This window comes from Rhinoderma darwinii, chromosome 1 (assembly GCF_050947455.1).
Source record: "Rhinoderma darwinii isolate aRhiDar2 chromosome 1, aRhiDar2.hap1, whole genome shotgun sequence".
NCBI lineage: Eukaryota > Metazoa > Chordata > Amphibia > Anura > Rhinodermatidae > Rhinoderma > Rhinoderma darwinii.
Genome location: NC_134687.1, coordinates 173,708,695 through 173,730,081, shown reverse-complemented (window position 1 = coordinate 173,730,081; position 21,387 = coordinate 173,708,695). Strand labels below are relative to the sequence as shown.

The 21,387-nt window shown below is 40.5% G+C and overlaps 1 protein-coding gene across 1 annotated transcript in view; it reads right to left on the bottom strand.

Annotated features, from left to right (window-relative positions):
* Positions 1-2,687: 2,687 nt before the first annotated feature.
* TBCK (TBC1 domain containing kinase) overlaps positions 2,688-21,387 on the bottom strand; it is a 297,578-nt gene continuing 278,878 nt past the window's right edge. The window contains exon 26 of the mRNA XM_075860593.1: positions 2,688-3,803. Coding sequence (XP_075716708.1) covers positions 3,693-3,803 — 111 coding nt within the window. The 3' untranslated portion in view covers positions 2,688-3,692. The remainder of the gene's footprint in view (positions 3,804-21,387) is intronic.

The following is a 21,387-nucleotide window of genomic DNA, read 5'->3' as shown; positions in this document are numbered from 1 at the left end:
TGGGATGAATTGCTGCTTCATTGGGTCATCAGAATAAGGAAATATATATATTTATATACAGCGTTGGGGCCTGAGTAACATTATGTAATGAGTTTACTGAATGCAGAGATTTTACTAGTAGCGGTCACAATAAGCACCTTGGTCGAGACTTCTGCAGCGAAGTATAGCTCATGGTCTTAGAGCTGTAATGTGCCTTAAAGGAGTTCTAGGGGAATACACCATTGAAGGAAAACGAAGAAGGAAAAATCACCACTGGTAATAACAGTGGGAACAACCAATGTTGAAGCTAAAATTTATGTGCAAATGATGGAAACAGAGTAGTTATTTTAGGAGTTAAATTTATTGTAAGTGATCATTATAATATCATGGGTATGAATGCATTATTTTTAGCAAAGGCATCAGAGATTATACTCCAAAGATATGACTAATGGTGTCACTGTGCGAGGAGAAAGCAAACCTTTCCACTAACACTTTGATGGGAAGGTTCACCTTTGAGCCCAGTGCTTTGAGTTATTGGGGGGAGGGGTCTGTAGGCTACTTCAACTACCAGGCCCGTGGGCACAGCATTATGTCCTGATGGCTTTGTTTAAAGTGCATTCGGAAAGTCTTCAGACCCTTTCTCTTTTTTTTTTTCACATTTTGTTATGTTGAGGCCTTGTGCTAAAATACAAAACAAATCAAGCTTTTCCCCATCATTCTGCACTCAATACCCCATAATGACAAAGTGAAAACAGAATTTTAGTAATTTTTGCAAATTTATTAAAAATGAAAAACTCGGACAAATTTCGCATGGACATAAGTATTCCGACCCTTTGCTATGACACTTGAAATTTAGCTGTGGGGGCCTCTCTTTTCTCTAGATCATCTTTGAAATGTTTCTACACCTTGATTGGAGTCCACCTGTGGTAAATTCGTTTGATTGGGCATGATTTGGAAAGACACACCCCTGTCTATATAAGGTCTCACAGCTGACAATGCATATCAGAGAAAAATCCAAGCCATGAGGAGGAAAGAACTTCCCGTAGAACTCAGAGACAGGATTGTGTGGAGGCATACATCTGGAGAAGGGTACAAAAAATTTCTGCTGCACTCAAAGTTCCCAAGAGCACAGTGACCTCCACAATTCTTAAATGGAAGTAGTTTGGAACAACCAGGACTCTTCCTAGAGCTGGCCGCCCCAGCAAACTGAGTAATCGGGGGAGAAGGACCTTGGTAAGAGAGGGGAACAAGAACCCAATGGTCACTCTGGCTGAGCTCCAAAGATCCTGTGTGCAGATGGGAGAAACTTCCAGATGGTCAATGATCACTGCAGAACTCCACCAATCTTGGCTTTATGGCAAACTGGCCAGAAAGAAGCCTCTCCTCAGTAAAAGACACATGAAAGCCCGCATGGAGTTTGCAAAAAAAAAGCTCCTAAAGGACTCTCAGACTGCGAGAAACAAGATTCTGTAGTCCGATGAAACCAAGATTTAACTTTTTGGCCTCAATTCGAAGCATCATGTCTGGAAGAAACCAGACAATGCTCATCACCAGCCCAATACCATCCCTACAGTGAAGCATGGTGCCGGCAGCATCATGCTGTGGGAGTGTTTTTCAGTGGCTGGGACAGGGAGACTGGTCAGAGTTGAGGGAAAGATGAATGGAGCAAAGTATAGAGATATTCTTAATGAAATCCTGATCCAGAGTGCTCTGGACCTCACACTGGGTCGAAAGTTCACCTTCCAACAAGACAATGACCCTAAGCAAACAGCCAAGACAACACGGAAAGTGGCAGGGGGACAGCTCTGTGAATGTCCTTGAGTGGCTCAGTCAGAGCCCTGACTTGAACCCAATCAAACATCTCTGGAGAGACATGAAAATGGCTGTCCACCGACTGTCCCCATGCAACCTGACAGCGCTTAAGAGGATCTGCAGAGAAGAATTGCAGAGGAACTCCAAATCCAGGTGTGCAGACCTTGTGGCATCACACCCAAGAAGACTGGAGGCTGTTATCGCTGCCAAAGGTGCTTCAACTACTGAGTAAAGGGTCTGAATACTTATGTCAATGCAATATTTTAGTTTTTCCTTTTCAATAAATTAGCAAAGATTACTAACATTCTGTTTCCACTTTGTCATCGTGGGGTATTGAGTGCAGAATGATGGGGAAAAACGTGAATTTTTTTATTTTAGCACAACGCTTCAACATAACAAAATGTGAAAAAATGTAAAGGGTCTGAAGACTTCCCAAATGCATTTTAGGTCTGCGGGTTGTGACATTTCTTAGGACCCACAATATTTTAGGCAGAACAACATTGACATTTTACAGTCCCGATGATGACATTTACACTGGTGTAAGCATAGGGAATGCAGAATGTGAAGAGAAAAGCACACTCCAGAGTAATGAACAGGTAGATTCATTCACCTGTTCAGTCTGCAGATAATGGTGAAAAGATGCTACTAGAATGAAGTTTCTTTCAATGGGGTTGCCGAATATTAGAAAAACAGGTCTGCTTTCCCCTAAAAACAGCGCCACTCATGTCCATGAGTTGTGTGACAGCTCCTTTCACTTCAACAGAGGAAAGCTGCAATCCCACACACAACCCATGGACAGGTGTCGCACTGTTTTTGAAACAAAGCAGCCATGTTTTCTAATTTTGGAAACCCCCTAGTTTCTTGATGCTAATTTAGTGAACAATCTTTGTCCCAGGTTGTCTTATGCAGCTTTATTCATTTCAATATCTGGTGTAACACACAACTATTACACATGTAACATAACAAATAAAATGGTTCATCATTATTCACAATGTAATTTGTCCATTTCATACAGATAATTCAAATTTTTCCTTCGTTTCTACAACTAATGTGTGTGTCATATACGAAGTAAATACACAGAATGCCCACATTTCTGCAGAATAAGTACTAATAATCCGTACTATTAGATAATGTTATTTTTATCTAAAGTGGTTTTCTCATTACAAGATCTTCTGACTTCTCAATCAGACAGGTCAGAGCCCAAGAGAAGGAACACACGTGCGTAGAACAGCTCCAGATACCAAGTTTAATGGAGGGATTATCCCAGATGCGCAGCCATCGCACCATTTAAATCAAAGTTATGGATAACACTCATTTGTAACCACTCCTCCCACCGTTTCAATGGAGACATGGCAGTGTACATGGGGCCGATCCTCTAGAATGCTCAGGTCCCGATGTTAACAAACCTTAGTCAAGGTCCTTGCTCATGGACCCCCACCAATGTGACAACACCCTTACGGCATGTCTGATTCACAGAACAGAAATTGCAGCAATAGGAATAACCTCTCCTATAGGAGTAGAACCTGATTTTACGTTACTATTTTAGATTTATAATGGAATATTTATAGTTTATTATAGAATATAACATAATTCTGGAAACTTGTGTAGATTCATTTTAGACACTTCAAATAAAGCGACCACTTGTTTAGCTTAATGGAGTGAAACCTTTACTTACTCTTGTGTTTTGACCGACAACTCTAGACAAGTTGCTTCTACTATGATTGAGGAAAGATACAGACATTAAATAAATGAGAATAATTCCCTTAAGTCCTTTTCAAAGCGGTCACCACCCATTTAGGCTTATGATGCTGTCAAAGATATCATGATAATATGTAAGAAAGTAGAATGGTCCAGTCCAGTTCCACCAGTGCAGTGGTCAGAGGCATCAGGCTGTGGGACTCTCATATTTGAGGGGATGGTACAGTTAGTAGACCCGTTGGCTTCATTTTGTTTATTCCGCCATCCAGAATACAAACTCGCGGATATTCCAACTTTACCAGGTGTGCTGCAAACTAGAAGAAAAAACATTAGTACGAATATCTACAGCCAACATCCTATGTGCCAGATAATATAATGTACACATTAGTCTTATGTTGACAGGACCACATATAAAATATCTGTTATTTATTCTTTGCTGCACAAATCTATACTCAGCCTCATGCTACATGAGAGAATTAAAATCAACATTGAAATTGTACTTCACCGTGTCATTTGTTTGGGTGTTCTAAAACCAGATTCATTTTGGACTTCAGGACCAAATTAATTTAATCTGATTTTACTTTACAGTCCCCTCACAGTAAACGAGAGGTTTCCAACTACAGACTCAAAGATTCCAATACCTCCATTTCTAAAGACAAAGGGCACATCGCTCGGAGGAACACCACAGCGCACATCCGGCACCCATACATTATGTCTCAGTGACAGGTTAGTAGATGTTTAAAGGGGTTGTCCATGATTAAAAAAACATGTCTGCTTTCTGCCAAAAACTGTGCCACAGCTGTCCACAGGTTATGACAGACACATTCACTTCAATAGAGCGGAGCTGCAAAACTGCACACAACCTGCGGACAAGTATGGCGTTGTTTTAAAAGGAAAGCAGCCATGTCTTTTTAATCCTGAACTTCGATCTAACGGACTTCCCTGAAGTGTATGATTGTAAGATGCTCATAGTAACCGTTTTTTCTCAAAGGGCAGAGACTTCAGTGACACAATTTTACATGTTATATGCGGTTTTATATTTCCTCTTGTGAGTAACAATAAACCTTGAATTTTTTACGGTATGCCGGTAGTGCTACCCTATTGTAAGTTCTCTCTAACTAGGTCTGTTCATTGCGCCTAAAGTAATTGAGGCAGGGGTAGAACTACAAAGCCCAGTTAACTAATATTTAGTTAACCACCATCAAGCCTAGACATCGTACGGACGTTGAAATTGTGTTTGTGGACTCATTTGCTCGTCCGAGCGGCTAAGTATATATATTTTCATCGTCTGCGCATTATTTGGGAGTTTTGGACAACTCTAGCAATGGTCGGAGCACGCTAAATCAAGAGAGTGTGCGTAGTATCTATAACTTTTGCTGCGGTTTTTCACAATTGTAGTGAATGTTTCTAACATGGGTTTGCTCCTACCATTACTAGGACCTTGACCGAGTGCGAATGGAATTCTCCTTGGAGATTTTCTCCCATGTTGATGCTAATAATTCCTTCCCTCGTCTGTGTTCTCCTGTTATGCTTTCTCTCGTTTTCCTTTATTTCCCCTATATTTTCTTTTTTTTTCTTATTTACCTGCCCAGGATTTTTTATTCCCCTTGCAGCCCATTATTTTTTTTCCTCTCACTTTACCTCCTTACATAGTTCTCCATACTATTTTAAATACCTAATCCTCAGCACCCAGGCATGTTGTGATATTAATAAGAACACTGTATGTAGGATATGCTTAGGTTTCCTGCATTCTGCATACGGCATGTCTTGAGACCTCTTTATATAGTTATTCACTTAACCATTGCTTTATGGACTCCGTCATTTAGTGGTGCAATGTTGGACTGTTATGTTGGTACCGTAACATACTCTCAGGGTGGGCTTAATTCGAGATTTTACAAAGTGGATAGCGTGAAGAGCCTGACAGCTGCCCAAGCCAAGTTCACTTGTCGAGCCTGGATCCTGTGTCACTTTTTACTGGCCAAAATATTCACATTATTTTTACTGCTATCTGCACTTTCCATAGGTATTTACGATCACCATTGTAGCCACTGTATACATCAGCACTTACGGAGCAGACACTAAATATAATGTATAAACATTCCACAACCAGAATGGGTTTACAGTGGCTGCCAACATTCAAAGGACATGATAATTTGGATGATTATATTTTCTAGAAACTAAATGTAGGTAGCGGCAATGTATCAATGCATAACTACAGTATGTTGCATTGTCACAAGTGACAACCCTATGGGAGCAGTTATGGCCATCGGATTGGGTGAACCCATAAAGTTATAAAAAAGCATTTTTTACGTATTTGGGGGGTTTGGTCTAAAACTTAATTATTTAGGAAGTAAAAAATAAAATAAAAAAGACAAAAGTACATTTTGTGCAAACTCCAACATATGGACAAGGGTCTAGTTCTGTTCTTATTATACAGATCCAGCAACCCAAGTGCATTCATGAAATGGTCCTGAAAAAACAACAACTCTGATACAAATTTATTCAGTACAGTTTTCTGGAGCTTAAATAAGGAGGAGGGCTGGGCGCAGTCCATTGTACTGGGTGAATGGATCCCATGGGAAAACAGGAGTCGGTCCTAATCAAAGATTTCATTAAAAACAACTGAATTTCATTGTGAACTATGTCAGGCTGGCTATACAGCTGCCAATTCAACACTTAACACACTTCTAAATGTCCTGAGGGAGAAAGCAGCAATGGGCATGCAGAACATTCCTGCCTCTGTTATAATGGCATTAGCAGAAAGGAGCATCTAGTTAGTAGTTTGCTGAATGGCCTAATTTATTTCAGACACGATAATTGGCTGATCAAAGCAGTCTTAGCCATTATGGGTGACCGCTTGTGAGAAACACCTTTATAGCGATGGTTCACCATTGTTAGTGATTTGGGTAATAGGGGAGAGCAGGTGTAAACGACAGCTCGTATTCTAGTGACATTGCCCGGAGGAAGGAGGTGTAGCTACGGGCAATATGATCTGCCTACACCTGAGTTTATCTTTTACTCAAATCACTCCTGCTGGTAAAAGGAGCATTTATGTATCAGGTATACAGCGTTCAGCCACAACAAAAAAAAAACACTAACAGATGAAGTGAATAACATTGATTATGTTGTGACAATGGCGCCTGTCAAAGGGTTGGTAGCAAGTGAACAGTCAGTTCTTGAAGTTGTGATGGAAGCAGGAAAATTTGGCAAGTGTAAGAATCTGAGCGACTTTGACAAGGGCCAAATTGTGATGGTTAGGCGACTGGGTCAGCGCATCTTCAAAACGGAAAGTCTTGTGGGGTGTTCCTGGTATTCAGAGGATATTTTTTAAAAGTGGTCTAAAAAACAACAACCGGTAAACCAGTGACCAGTCATGGGTGCTCAAGGTAATTTATGCGTGTGGGGAACAAAGGATAGATTAGTCTGGTACAATCCCACAGAAGAGATACTGTAGCACAAATTGCTGAAAAACCTAACGCTGGCTATGATAGAAAGGTGTCAGAAGACCCAGTGCATGGCAGCTTGCTGCGTTTGGGGCTGCGTAGGCGCAGACTGGTCACAGTGCCAATGCTGACCACCATCCACCACCGAAAGTGCCTATAATAGTTACGTGAGAATCAGAACTGGACCATGTAGCATTAGAAGATGGTCACGTTTTTTTCTTCATGTACACATCATGTAGATGGCCGGATGCGTGATGCTCTGGGTCCTGGCATTCATGTGGATGTTACTTTGACATTTGCCACCTACCCAAACAGTGTTGCAGACACATTGTTTTAATGGGATTCACCTGTACAAGCCTGGCCGAACTACTACCTGCCCGTGTGAATACACTCTAGGACAAGGGCTACACAGCGACTTTGGTCGCGCGATCAAAGATCATTGTGTGCCCCTGCTTGAATCGCATGTATGTAAAGTAAACGTGGCTGCATTGCGACCCGACAGTCGGTTTGAATTTCTTGCAACTGATTCTTTTGCAATGCAGCTGCATTCACTTTAATTACGTGCGATACACACAGGGGCAAACGCGACCTGTGTCATGTCCAAAGTCGCCGTGTAGCCCTAGCCTAAGTCAACAGTAAAATGTGGATAATTGACAAGAAGTTCCTAATCATTAGCCTTTATTACAGTATAAACACACCATTGGCAAAACGACTGCCATAGAATAGGGGGGTCCAACATCTTTGGCATACTTATGTAACTTTTATACACTTTATCAGCTGCTCTGCAGGCACAAGTAATTGACGTTTACTTACACCAATAATGAATGATTTGTTCTCTGGGTGGGTGATGGTATTCACAAAGAATGATGCGTTCACGTGATGTCATGGAGTCATGTCACTATGGACGCAATGTCAATGTGGCCTAGCTAACACATGAGAGCGACAGCAACTGACAGTGGGAGACAAAAGTTGCAATGGCAAGAATAAAAGTTTTTTATTTTTCTATTATTTTTCTGTCCAGGTCTCAGAAAACCCATTTTGTATGAAATGCAAGGAAAATGTTTAATTTCAGAAGCATTTCCCGAATCAGCACATGAAGAATCGGCAGCACTGCTGCAACAAAAAAGAAGAACATGTGTTGGTTCAGGATACAGCAGAGGGCTATAAACCGTTATTTATTTTATTGATTGTACCATGAATTTTGTACAGTTTCCACAAACATAGGGGGAGATTCACAACAGGGTGTGCGCCAAATTTATCTGGTCTAGAAGTGTCTAGAAAAAGGAGTGTGGCTAAGAGTAGTTGCATCAAAACATTGGTGTACAGACATGAGGTGGTGTAAGGAATAGAAATGTGTCCAATATGCCTAGAAAGTTATGCCAATTTATCAAGCCAACTTCAATTTTTTGGGAAATTCGTACATTTATCATACATTCCCCCCATATTGTGAATGATTTGCTACTATGTTACAAGATCAAGCCTATTTCAGTCAGTTAAATCAGTAGGGCCCTTATTTTAGTTAAACAAATATGGAGCTCAAACTAATTTTATCCATATTTATTGACTAACAACTGGCATATATTAAACCAATGCTAGAGGTAATAGGATAAATAATTCAGATAATAGTAATACAAGTTGAAAATAACATGAGACGAGGGGTAGTGTGAGTTTTTAATGCTGACAAGCAGAGAAGAGCTGCCTGTGCAATTTAGGGAAAAAGAACAAATGGAGCTTTAACTTGTATTACTATGGCTTAAGCAGGCCTTTGAAATGGAAAAGTCAAGCTAACTTGGAATTGAGTTGTGGTTGTAATCTCACGTTATTTACATTCCCTTAACCGCTTTCAATTTTCCCTATACCAGTTTGAGAACGAATGCTTGGCACAGACGTGGCAAAGCCATAACAAAAGCTTTTTTTCTTTTTTCATGCCAGCACAGAAATAGACTAGGAGTCGGTCAGGTTTTTTGATCTATGCATTCCCCACATCTTTCTAATTCCCACATCATATAACTTCAAATAAACTGTGGGGTTCCGCTGTTACCACCAACAGAGCTTTGAAAACTGCTCTGCTCCTTGTACGGAGATTGTGAATAGACTGACCAGGAGATCATGTTTCTAACACTATAAATGAATTGCAGTAGTAGAGTGGTAACAACACAGTAATCCAAACCACGGCAACCTAAAATCCTGGAAACTTGACTTTTTCTTTCAGCCATCATTCTTGAGAGGTCCTCCAATGCATTATTAATAAGGTCAAAGATAAAACGTTTGATACTTGTGAGGGCAATGTCATTTGATTTCCTTGGCCCCATAAGTGACTTGCAATCCCAATAGAGAATCACAAAGAATATTAGGCAGAATGTGTGGCATAGCAACAATCCAAAAATGAACTGGGTGACAACTGCAAATATGCTTAGGGTTCGTTCACATCTGCGCCAGTGCTCAGTTCCGAAGGAAAGTCAGAGCTTTCCGTTGGAATGGAGCTCTGACTGACACAAACGGAAACCATAGGTTTCCGTTTCCATGATCAATGATTTCAATGGTGACGGATCCGGTGCTAATGGGTTCCGTCGTTTTGACGGAATCAATAGCGTAGTCGACTACCGAACGTCGGAACGGGACCCTGGCACAAACGTGAATGAAGTCTTAGCCACGTGTATTTTGCTTTTGTCTTTTGTTTTGTGTTGTCTAGTCTGGGGGCTGTTTTTTATACTGATGACCTATCCACAGGAAAGGTCATCAGTATATGATTGGTGGGGGTCTGACACCCGGACCTCACACCAATCAGCTGTTCTGGCTGCCGGAAGGTATGAAGTGGTCAGTGCCAGGAGCTGATGGCTCCGTACACTGCATAGCGGCCGTGCTGGGTTACTGAAGCGCTGTTCTTATTTACTCCTATCCCGCTATCTAGTTACACATATATCTGTACCGCTTCCACATGAACATTGGCTTCCTTTGGATTTTATGTATTTTTGCAATTAACCAACTATATTTTTACACTATATAAATTTATTACAGCTGTCAGTGATGAAATGATCCTATTATTGGTTACAGGCACTATTCCTGATTAATATTGATCTGTAATTATGTCATATAGGCTGCAATAGATAGTAGCTTTTCTATTGGTAAGACGAGATTAGCAGTGCAACCATAAGGAGGAAGCAAGTGAGATAGAAAAGACGACAAATTAACCTATGTGCAAAACTATTAAATGTTCAATTCGGAATAAGAATATAATTTGGAAACTTATTTCTGTAATGATTTGCAGTACCAGCACAGTACCTGGATGGCCATTGTGCTGTGCAGGGAAATATTTGGAAAGAGCCACAGTGTGCCACAGCCTTCATTTTAGCAATTGATGGGTGTCTCAGCGGACGGACCCTGAGCTATCAACAAGTGACAGCATAGCCTAGGGACATACTATATGGACCAAAATTATTAGGACACATACAGGAGCTTTTAAGACGTTTTCTAAATCCATAGGCATTAATATGGAGTGTGTCCCTTTTTTGCAGCTAAAACAGCTTCCACTCTTCTGGTAAGGTTTTATACAAGATTTTAAGTAGTAATAAGTAATAGTGTGTACGTGGGAATTTTTGCCCATTTATCCAGAAGAGATTTGTAAGGTAATCTCTGCTCTAGTACATCCTAAAAGGTGTTTGATGGGGTTGAGGTCAGAGCTCTGTGCGGGCCAGTCAAGATCTTTCACACCAAACTCACCCAACAATGCCTTTATGGACCTTGCTTTGTGCACTGGGGCACAGTCATGCTGGAACAGAAAAAGGGCCTTCCCCAAACTGTTCCCACAAAGTTGGAAGCTACAATTGTCCAAAAATGTCTTTGTATGCTGAAGCGTTAAGATTTCCCTTCACTGGAACTAGGGGGCCTAGGTCAACCCCTGAAAAACAACCCCATAGCATTATCCCTCCTCCACCAAACTTTACAGTTGGCACAATGCAGTCAGGTAAGCAACTTTCTTCTGGCAATCGCCAAACCCAGACTCGTCCCTCAGACTGCCAGATAGAGATCGCCCATTCCACAGAACACATTTCCACAGCTCCAGAATCCAGTGGTGGAGTGCTTTACACCACTCCATCCGACCCTTGGCATTGTGCTCGGTGATGTAAGGCTTGCTTGCAGCTGCTCGGCCGTGGAAACCCATGTCATGCAGCTCCTGGCACAGAGTTTTTGTGTGAATGGTATTGCCAGGGGAGGTTTGGAATTCTGCAGTTCTGGAGTCAGTAGAGCTTTGGCGACTTTTATGCACTAGGCGCCTCAGTACTCCGTTATTTTACGTGGTCTGCCACTTTGTGGCTGGGCTTCTGTGGTTCCTAAATACTTCCATTTTGCAATAATGCCACTCACAGTTAAACATATCTAAAAAGGAGAAATTTCACAAGCTGATTTGTTGCAACGGTGGCAAGTTATGACAGAACCATGCTCGAATTCAGTGAGCTTTTTAGAACGCCTCATGCTTACACAAATGTTTACAAAGACGGACTGCATGACTAGGTGCTTCATTTTATACACCTGTGGAATTGGGACTAAATAAAACACCTGAATTAAATAATTAAGAGGTGTGTCCCAATACTTTTGTCCATAAGGTGTACATTTCTGCAGCTCAAGGCTGCCGCTAGAGGGAACAATCTGAAAATGAGTTTATTGAATCTTACGGAGCTCAATACAATCTGTATAAATGTGTCTTCAGTTTCCTCCCCCTAGTGGCAGGTAATCTGTGCATACACAGAGACCATATCTGCATCAAAGAAAAAAACATAAAGGCTCCCATTGAATGACTGATAAAAGGGGTTTGTGTGTGAATATCTGGGCTGTACAAAACTTGGTTGAAAGATCTGCTGTGACTACTCAGGAAGAATGGGGGCTACTGTGACGACTGAAAGATAAGTGGGTTGGGAGTAGACCTGTTGTGACTACTGAGGAGGGCTGGGGAGAGTCCTGCTGTGACTCCTGGGAAAATAGGGGGGTTCCTGTGCCTGCAGGGTAAGTGAGGGTCCTGCTGTGACTACTAGGGTAACAGTGGGGGCCTGCTATGATTACGGTGGAAGGGGTGGATTTTCTGATTAAGAGGAAATAGTGGGGGCCTCTGTTGTGACTATTGAGGACATACGGTAGGAGGACTGCTGAGATTATTAGGGAATAGGGATGTGCTTCTGTCACTGGTGACTCCTGGGGAAGGTGAGGGGGCTGCTGTGACTACCAGTGGGGGCCTGCTGTGATTATGTTGTAAGTAAGGGGTGAATTTTGTGATTAAGAGGAAGTAGTGGGGCCTCTGGTGTGACTATTGAGGACACAGGAGGACTGCTGAGATTATTAGGGAATAGCGATTTGCTGCTGTCACTGGGGACTCATGGGGAAGGTGAGGGGCTGCTGTGAACTTGGGAATATATATATATATATATATATATATATATATTTATTTATTTAGGAGGGTTACAATTAAATGTATGACAGATCTGCTGCATAGTTTACAGGATGTTTCCATTCTGTAACGCTAAAGGACACTTGCACACAGTGTTTTCCTAGGCCAACAGAACAGGCCTCAAGGTTCACAAGCAGTCGAGCAAGCAAGAGGATCCTTTGAGAATTTTTATCAAATCTCGCATCTTTGCTAATGGATATATGCCAGCCACTAGAAATGACAAGTTAATTAGAGCATATCTTATTTAACTGAATGGTTTCCAAAATGTAGAAAATTTACTTTTTAATGACATACAGAATGTCGAGTACTTCTGTACATGACAAAATATCTATAGACCAAGCTGCAATGATGAATCAAGACATATAATCTGTTGGAAAATAGAAGTACCGTTTACATGCCTGTGGTTTGTCTATTGACAGTCTACAGCTAAGTCTTCTCCATATGTTACATAGTTACATAGTTACATAGTTAGTACGGCTGAAAAAAGACACATGTCCATCAAGTTCAACCAAGGGACGGGAAAAGGGAAGGAAAATTTTCTACACATAGGAGCTAATACTTTTTTGTTCTAGGAAATTATCTAAGCCTTTTTTAAAGCCATCTACTGTCCCTGCTGTGACCAGCTCCTGCGGTAGGCTATTCCATAGATTCACAGTTCTCAATGTAAAGAAGGCTTGTCGCCCCTGAAGCTTGAACCTTTTTTTCTCCAGACGGAGGGAGTGCCCCCTTGTTTTTTGAGGGGGTTTTACAAGGAACAGGATTTCACCATATTTTTTGTATGTGCCATTAATATATTTATATAAGTTAATCATGTCCCCCCTTAGTCGTCTTTTTTCAAGGGTAAATAGGTTTAATTCTTTCAATCTTTCCTCATAACTTAAATTCTCCATGCCCCTAATTAGCTTCGTTGCTCTTCTTTGTATTTTTTCCAACTCCAGGGCATCCTTTCTATGAATTGGAGCCCAGAACTGAACTGCATATTCTAGATGAGGCCTCACTAATGCTTTGTAAAGTGGCAATATTACATCCCTGTCCCGCGAGTCCATGCCTTTTTTAATACACGACAATATCCTGCTGGCCTTTGAAGCAGCTGATTGACACTGCATGCTGTTATTGAGTTTATGATTTACAAGTACACCCAGATCCTTCTCAACAAGTGAATCCGTCAGTGTAGCTCCCCCTAGGACATATGATGCATGCAGGTTGTTGGTACCCAGATGCATAACTTTACATTTATCTACATTAAACTTCATCTGCCAAGTGGACGCCCAAACACTTAGTTTGTTTAAATCTGCCTGCAATTCATGAACATCTTCCATAGACTGAACTATATTACATAGCTTGGTGTCATCTGCAAAAATAGAAATAGTGCTATTAATCCCATCCTCTATATCATTAATAAATAAGTTGAATAATAGTGGTCCCAGCACTGAACCCTGGGGTACACCACTTATAACCGGTGACCATTCAGAGAAGGAATCATTGACCACAACCCTCTGGATACGGTCCTTGAGCCAATTCTCAATGCAATTACAAACTATATTTTCTAAACCTATAGTCCTTAATTTAACCATTAGGCGTCTATGGGGGACAGTGTCAAATGCCTTTGCAAAGTCCAAAAACACTAAATCCACAGCGGCCCCTCTGTCTAGACTTCTGCTCACCTCTTCATAAAAACAGATTAGGTTAGTTTGACAACTTCTGTCCTTAGTAAAACCGTGCTGGCTGTCACTTATAATGCTATTTATTGTCACATAATCCTGTATATAGTCCCTCAATAGCCCCTCAAACATTTTCCCCACGATGGATGTTAAGCTTACTGGTGTATAATTACCCGGGGAAGACCTAGAGCCCTTTTTGAAAATAGGCACCACATTTGCGCTGCGCCAGTCCCTTGGCACTATACCAGTCACTAGAGATTCTCTGAATATTATGAAAAGGGGGACAGAAATAACTGAACTAAGCTCTTTAAGAATTCTAGGGTGTAACCCATCTGGTCCCGGGGCCTTGTGCACATTTATTTTATTTAATTTAGCTTGGACCATCTCTACATTCATCCAATTCAGTATATCAACTGATATATTAACAGCACTGGCACCGGCTACATCAGCTGCTCTTTCTTCTGTTGTATATACAGAGCTAAAGAACCCATTTAGTAACTCTGCCTTCTCTTGATCCCCTGTGATCAACTCCCCATTACCACTATCTAGGGGTCCTACATGTTCAGACCTTGGCTTTTTAGCATTTATATACTTGAAGAATTTTTTGGGATTTGTTTTACTATCCTTGGCCACCTGCCTTTCATTTTGTATTTTTGCTAATTTTATTACATTTTTACAGATTTTATTAAGCTCTTTATATTTTACAAAGGCTACAGCTGTACCCTCAGATTTGTATTTTTTAAATGCCCTTTTTTTGTCATGTATTGCCCTTTTCACAGAAGGTGTAAGCCATGTGGGGTTTAATTTGAGTCGTTTATACTTGTTACCTATAGGAATAAATTTTGCACTATAATAACTCAAAGTAGATTTGAAAATCTCCCATTTATCATTTGTTCCATTATTTGACATTAGTTCTTCCCAGTCCATATCCTGAATTGCAGCCCTCATCCTGGGGAAATTGGCTTTCTTAAAATTAAATGTTTTTGCCCTCCCAGCCTGCGTTTGTTTTTTACAGTATAGGTAAAATTTAACTATATTATGATCACTGTTACCGAGGTTTTCACGAACATTGACATTCCCAACAAGCTCTGCATTATTAGAAATGACTAGATCCAACAGAGCTTCACCTCTAGTCGGGTCTTCCACAAACTGGCCCATAAAATTTTCCTGCAACAGGTTGAGGAATTGTCTCCCCTTTGCAGTTGAAGCTGAACCATGACACCAATTAATATCCCGGAAATTAAAATCTCCCATTATCACTACAGTACCCGCCTGTGCAGCCCGCTCCATCTGTTTATATAGCTGACCCTCCATCTCCTCAGTTATATTGGGGGGGTCTATAGATTACACCAAAAGTAATTTTTTCAGTGTTTACCTCCCTTTCTAGTTCCACCCACAAGGTTTCAACCTCCTCACAGTATTCACCCACTATTGTCTCTTTCACACTCGCCTTCATATCATTTCTCACATACAGACATACACCACCACCTTTCCTATTTGTCCTGTCTTTCCGAAAAAGTGTAAAACCCTGTAGATTTACAGCCCAGTCATGTGAAGAGTCCAGCCATGTTTCAGCAACACCAACTATATCTATATTTTCTTCCAGTATCAAGGCCTCCAGCTCCCCCATTTTGCTTGCTAGACTTCTGGCATTTGTGAACATACACTTTAACTTGCCTGTCAGTTTTTCACTTTTATTATCAGAAATGTGATTTGACATTAATCGGGCCTTTTTATTTACACTGATGTTTTGTAACGAAAGGATCTCCTTATCTTGTTGTCTGTCCTCTCCCCACATTCTGTTTCTCCCCCCACCAATATAGTCTGACCCCTCTCTAACCTGGCTGCCCCTTTTTTTTCTACATTGACCTATTGTTTTTTCTACATGTTCTGATTAGATAATCGGTTTGGATCCTTATTAAGAGGAGGATGCAATACTAGAGGTCAAAGCGAAGAAAATGTTCAAATCCATCTAAGTAAAATTGTATTAACAGTGGGCAGGGGCCTTACTACTAAATCTGATGTAAAGTTTTACATTAGGCCTGATATATGTGGGGTGGCGTAATTTAAATAAAAATGCAGCAGACCCCATTTTTAAACAGAGCCAATGTGGCTAATAATCAATAGCCAATAGGATAAGTCCGCACTTATCATAATGTGGAAACATTATCAGTTGAGCATATGATGCCCGGCGAAACACAAGCAGAATACTCGAGGACAGTATGCATACAATGGAAGGTTTATCCTTTTTATTATGCCTTTTCTTATTTATTGTAGCAAGGAGGAGTTTTTTTTCTGACAATTGTATTTGTATATGGTGGCAGGAAAGACATGATCTGTGCCTTTCCTGCATGATCATATATTAGAGTAACAAGTAATCATCTAACGCAACTGGCCAATAGATCATTAGCATTCAGTTTTAATTGTCTTCCTAGAATCCTCACTACATTTTTACTACAACCACTCTATGACACAAAGTGCTTAGGTTTCCATGGCAGTCTCGCAGTTTTAATAGCCAAATGCGAGTGCTCTATGAAGAAAAATCTGATCAAAGACGTTAAAGTGATACTCTGGGGCAATAGATGAAAATACAGCTATTTTCAGGAATGAAGGAGCCCCAGTCTTCCTTATGTAATCCACCCCAATCGAGGGATCCATGGCTGTTTTCTGGCAGACCGCTTCAGCAGCCGGTCTGTACTCTCTGGTCCTAGGCAGTGGTTGCCAAGATCTATATAAACCTATATAGGAAGTGACTCAACTTAAAATCTGTGCGTGCATTTGCAGTGAGTCACTTCCTATACAGGTTCCTGGGCGAGTTATGACAACTACTGCAAAAAAACCTATAAAAACGTACAGGTAGGCTGCAGAAGCTGCCTCACCGAAAACACCTCTGGATCCCTCGATCGTCACGGGCCACGAGGATGGGTACCTCTAATTCGGCAATAGCACTATCTTCAGCTTTTGCCCAGATAATCAGTTTAATATCACAGAAATTGGAAGCTTAAAGGTCTGGTTTATTATTCTGGCATATTTTGTACTGGAGTACCACAGACACAGACAGTTGCATTATTTCTGTGGAAACTATATAATGTTGTATTTCTCCTGCAGTGGCTCTGTGGGGTAATTGAACACTTGCTGCAGGGTTCCCTCTATTTTTGGGGGATCTCAACAGCAGGACAACATGTGACCAGCTTATCATTGACAAGGCCTTTCTAATTATAAAAAAACCAAACACTTTTCTCCTTTAATAACAATACTATGCAGCCTAAAATCTCTGTGAAGCAAGAGTCTCTATCACTGATTCACATGAAATTATCATCAGGAGTGGACAAGGACAGCAGAGGGCCCCAGTGCAAGAACAATATGTGGGCCCCTTTGTCTAGAATAGCTCATGATAAAACAGCCCCCTTATGTTTCTCTAACAATCCACCAGTAATTGTGAGCCATAGAGTAAAAGAGGACAGTAAAAAGATGCTAGCTGCTTATAAGGTGGTGGTGAGCTCCCTTACCTACTAGGACCTTGTGCAGCTGCACAGGTTGCACCAATGGTATGTCCACCACTCATTCTCATGGTACAATAACCCCTTGACACACTAGGATATGCCCATTTATTCTGGTGTGGGAGTTAAACTATGGTGCCGGCTCACATGCTGAGCCTGCTCCTTACGGTGCGGGTGTCAGTCTGGGGTGTCAACTGTAATACACAGCTAACAACCAGAAACAGAGATCGCTCTGATCTTGGCCGTCTAACCACTTAGATGCCGCGATCAATAGCGACTGCAGCATCTAAGCCGTTAGAGAGAGGGACGGTCCCCTCTGATAGTCCATCGCTTCCCCTTCTGCGCAACATGATCGCAGGGTGCCGATGTTGTCATGGCAGCTTAGGGGCCTAATAAAGTTCCCCAGGTCTGCCTTCTTTCTGCTCCTGTTAAGTGCTCCCTCTGGCAGGGCTTAACAGGAGCCTGTAAAAATGACAATACACTGAGATACATTAGTATTGTAGTGTATTAAACCAAGCGATCTGACAATCACTGGTTCAAATCCCCTAGGGGACTAATAAAAAGTGTAAAAAGCAGTTAAATAAGTTTTCAGTAGTGTACAAAAAATATTAAAAGTAAAAAAAAAAAAAACGTTTCCCATTTTTTCATCTAAAGTAAAGTTTTGCTAGGTAATCTAAAGTAATGTAAAGAAAATAAAAACAAAATAATAAACAAAAATTGCTATGGTCGCATCACGTAAAAGTCAGAATTATTACAATATAACATTATTTAATGGACATGGTGAAAGTTGTTTTTTGGTCACATTAGTGCTAAAAAAAAAAATTTAATAAAAAATTATCAAAAAGTCATATGTACCAAAAAATGGTACCAATAAAAACTACAGCTCGTCTGGCAAAAAATAAGCCCACACACCGCTCAATCGTTGAAAACATAAAAAAGTTATGTCTCTCAGACTGTGGCGACACAAAAAATTGTTACAAAACTTTTTTGTAAAAATGGTAAAACAAAAATGATATAAATTTGGTATTGCAGCAATCATATTGACTAGCAGAATAAAGTTAAGTTGTCGTTTTTACTGCGCGGTGAAAGACATAAAAACTAAACACCGCAAATAATTGAGGAATCACAGTCTTTTTTGAATTTCCACCCCACAACATTTTTTGTTTCCCAGTACATTATATGGTACTTTAAATCATGCTAATAGAAACGACAACTCCTCCTGCAAAAAAATAAGCCTTCACACCACTCCATTGACGGGAAAATAAAAAAAGCTATGGCTCTTGGAAGGCGAGGAGTGAAAAACGAAAAAACAAAAAAAGGCTGTGACTGCAAAGAGTTAATTTATAGATTGCAATAACGAATGAGCTGCCTATTAACGCTCACCGGTAGGTAAAAGCCAAATATCCAAACTGAGAACAGTTATATCCTACAGATGAATAAACCCATTCTAACTTGATATTCCAATAAGTGTATTTTCCATTCTGGAAAGCCAAATAATCAATCTATAATTCTGGCCCCCGTGAAACATAATGTTACAGTTCCAGGTTATGACGTTAGCCAGTTAGCTTGCATATAGAAACAGCACTGTAGATTTTCTCTAGTAGATGGGTCATGGAGTCATTGACCGAGGAACCATTGCTGCGTGAAGAAAACAGAGATAGGATTTCTCTTGGCTAGCCTCCCATATATATTAAGAAAGGCACGATCCTCAGAACACACGGCTTATTCCCATACACAAGGCTTTCAAACCAGTTGACAGTAATAGATAACAGAATATTAAGAAATTATTTTCCCAATAGTATAAAAAGCACCGACTTCCTCCAGTCATTTTGCTTCTATTAAGTTGAGAGAGTAACTTAATGAAGAGAAAATATATAACTCAAAGCTCTATAATGTCCAGAACAAACATAACCAAGTTATTTAATATATTTTATTTTATTTTTTTCACTTGCATTTTCCTAAGATTTGATACCTGAAAAATTTATTTTAACGAAACAATATATGGCTATTTTATAAACCTATCCTGTACTATGTCTTTTGTGAAGCCAATATTAGCATCTCAGTCCCAAATGGCTGCGGTTCTATGGTTTGCTCATTTAATGTTCAATTTACTGATCACTGATTATTGAGTGTGCCATTTATACCATGTAAAAATTGGGAACCGGAGTCAAGTTCTCTAGGACTGCCGCTATAAGGGTAGAATGTTTTGCCTTACAGATAAAGTTTACAATGGTTTTAAAAAAGGGAACATACTCTTTATAGAAAGACCTATGAAAGACCTTGTCAAAAACGTCTTAGAAATCACCTGAATTAAGTGTAGGTTTAAAGAGGCTCTGTCACCAGATTTTGCAACCCCTATCTGCTATTCCAGCAGATAGGCGCTGCAATGTAGATTACAGTAACGTTTTTATTTAAAAAAAAACAGCATTTTTGGCCAAGTTATGACCATTTTTGTATTTATGCAAATGAGGCTTGCAAAAGTCCAACTGGGCGTGTTTAAAGTAAAAGTCCAACTGGGCGTGTTTAAAGTAAAAGTCCAACTGGGCGTGTATTGTGTGTGTTACATCTGGGCGTTTTTACTTCTTTTACTAGCTGGGCGTTGTGAATAGAAGTATCATCCACTTCTCTTCAGAACGCCCAGCTTCTGGCAGTGCAGACACACAGCGTGTTCTCGAGAGATCACGCTGTGACGTCACTCACTTCCTGCCCCAGGTCCTGCATCGTGTCGGACGAGCGAGGACACATCGGCACCAGAGGCTACAATTGATTCTGCAGCAGCATCGGCGTTTGCAGGTAAGTCGATGTAGCTACTTACCTGCAAACGCTGATGCTGCTGCAGAATCAACTGTAGCCTCTGGTGCCGATGTGGCCGACACTATGCAGGACCTGGGGCAGGAAGTGAGTGACGTCACAGCGTGATCTCTCGAGAACACGCTCTGTGTCTGCACTGCCAGAAGCTGGGCGTTCTGAAGAGAAGTGGATGATACTTCTCGTCAGAACGCCCAGCTAGTAAAAGTAGTAAAAACGCCCAGATGTAACACACACAATACACGCCCAGTTGGACTTTTACTGTAAACACGCCCACTTGGACTTTTGCCAGCCTCATTTGCATAAATACAAAAATGGTCATAACTTGGCCAAAAATGCTCGTTTTTTAAAAATAAAAACGTTACTGTAATCTACATTGCAGCGCCTATCTGCTGCAATAGCAGATAGGGGTTGCAAAATCTGGTGACAGAGCCTCTTTAATAAGATAGCAGGTAGACCTAAAAATTAACATATTTGTAACCTAGATAGGAAATTAAAATAAATAAAAGTTAAATAAATAAATGAATAATAAATTAATATATATAAATAAATTATACTTACTAACAAAGCATTCACATGGCTTTATTTTTTCAACATGAATTTTGTATAACCAAACAAAAAACCTGAAAGATTCAGTTCAAATTAGTTCTGTCATTACAATTATTATTATTATTTTTTTTACTGGATTTTACAGACTTAGGGTTTTTAATCCGACGTCTATTGGGTGAAGGTTTAAAAATGTATGGTAACTAATGACAGGCCCTGTTTACACTTGCATTGTGAACCTCTGTTTTGGGGGTCCAGCAAGCTTTCCAGTATTTTTAACAGGAACCCCCGACAAACTCTGTTTAAGTTAATAGGGTCCGTGGAATACCAGTCATGAATTACATTACACTACTATGGCATAAGACAGTAACAGTTATGCCTGGATTCCTCGAAGTTAAAATGGCTCTCCGCTTTGGACAGTTACTACTTGTTAGAAGGGTCTTTGACAATAAGAAAGTTTCCCTGTACTGGTGATCCGTTGCAATTTGTGGGGAAATTTG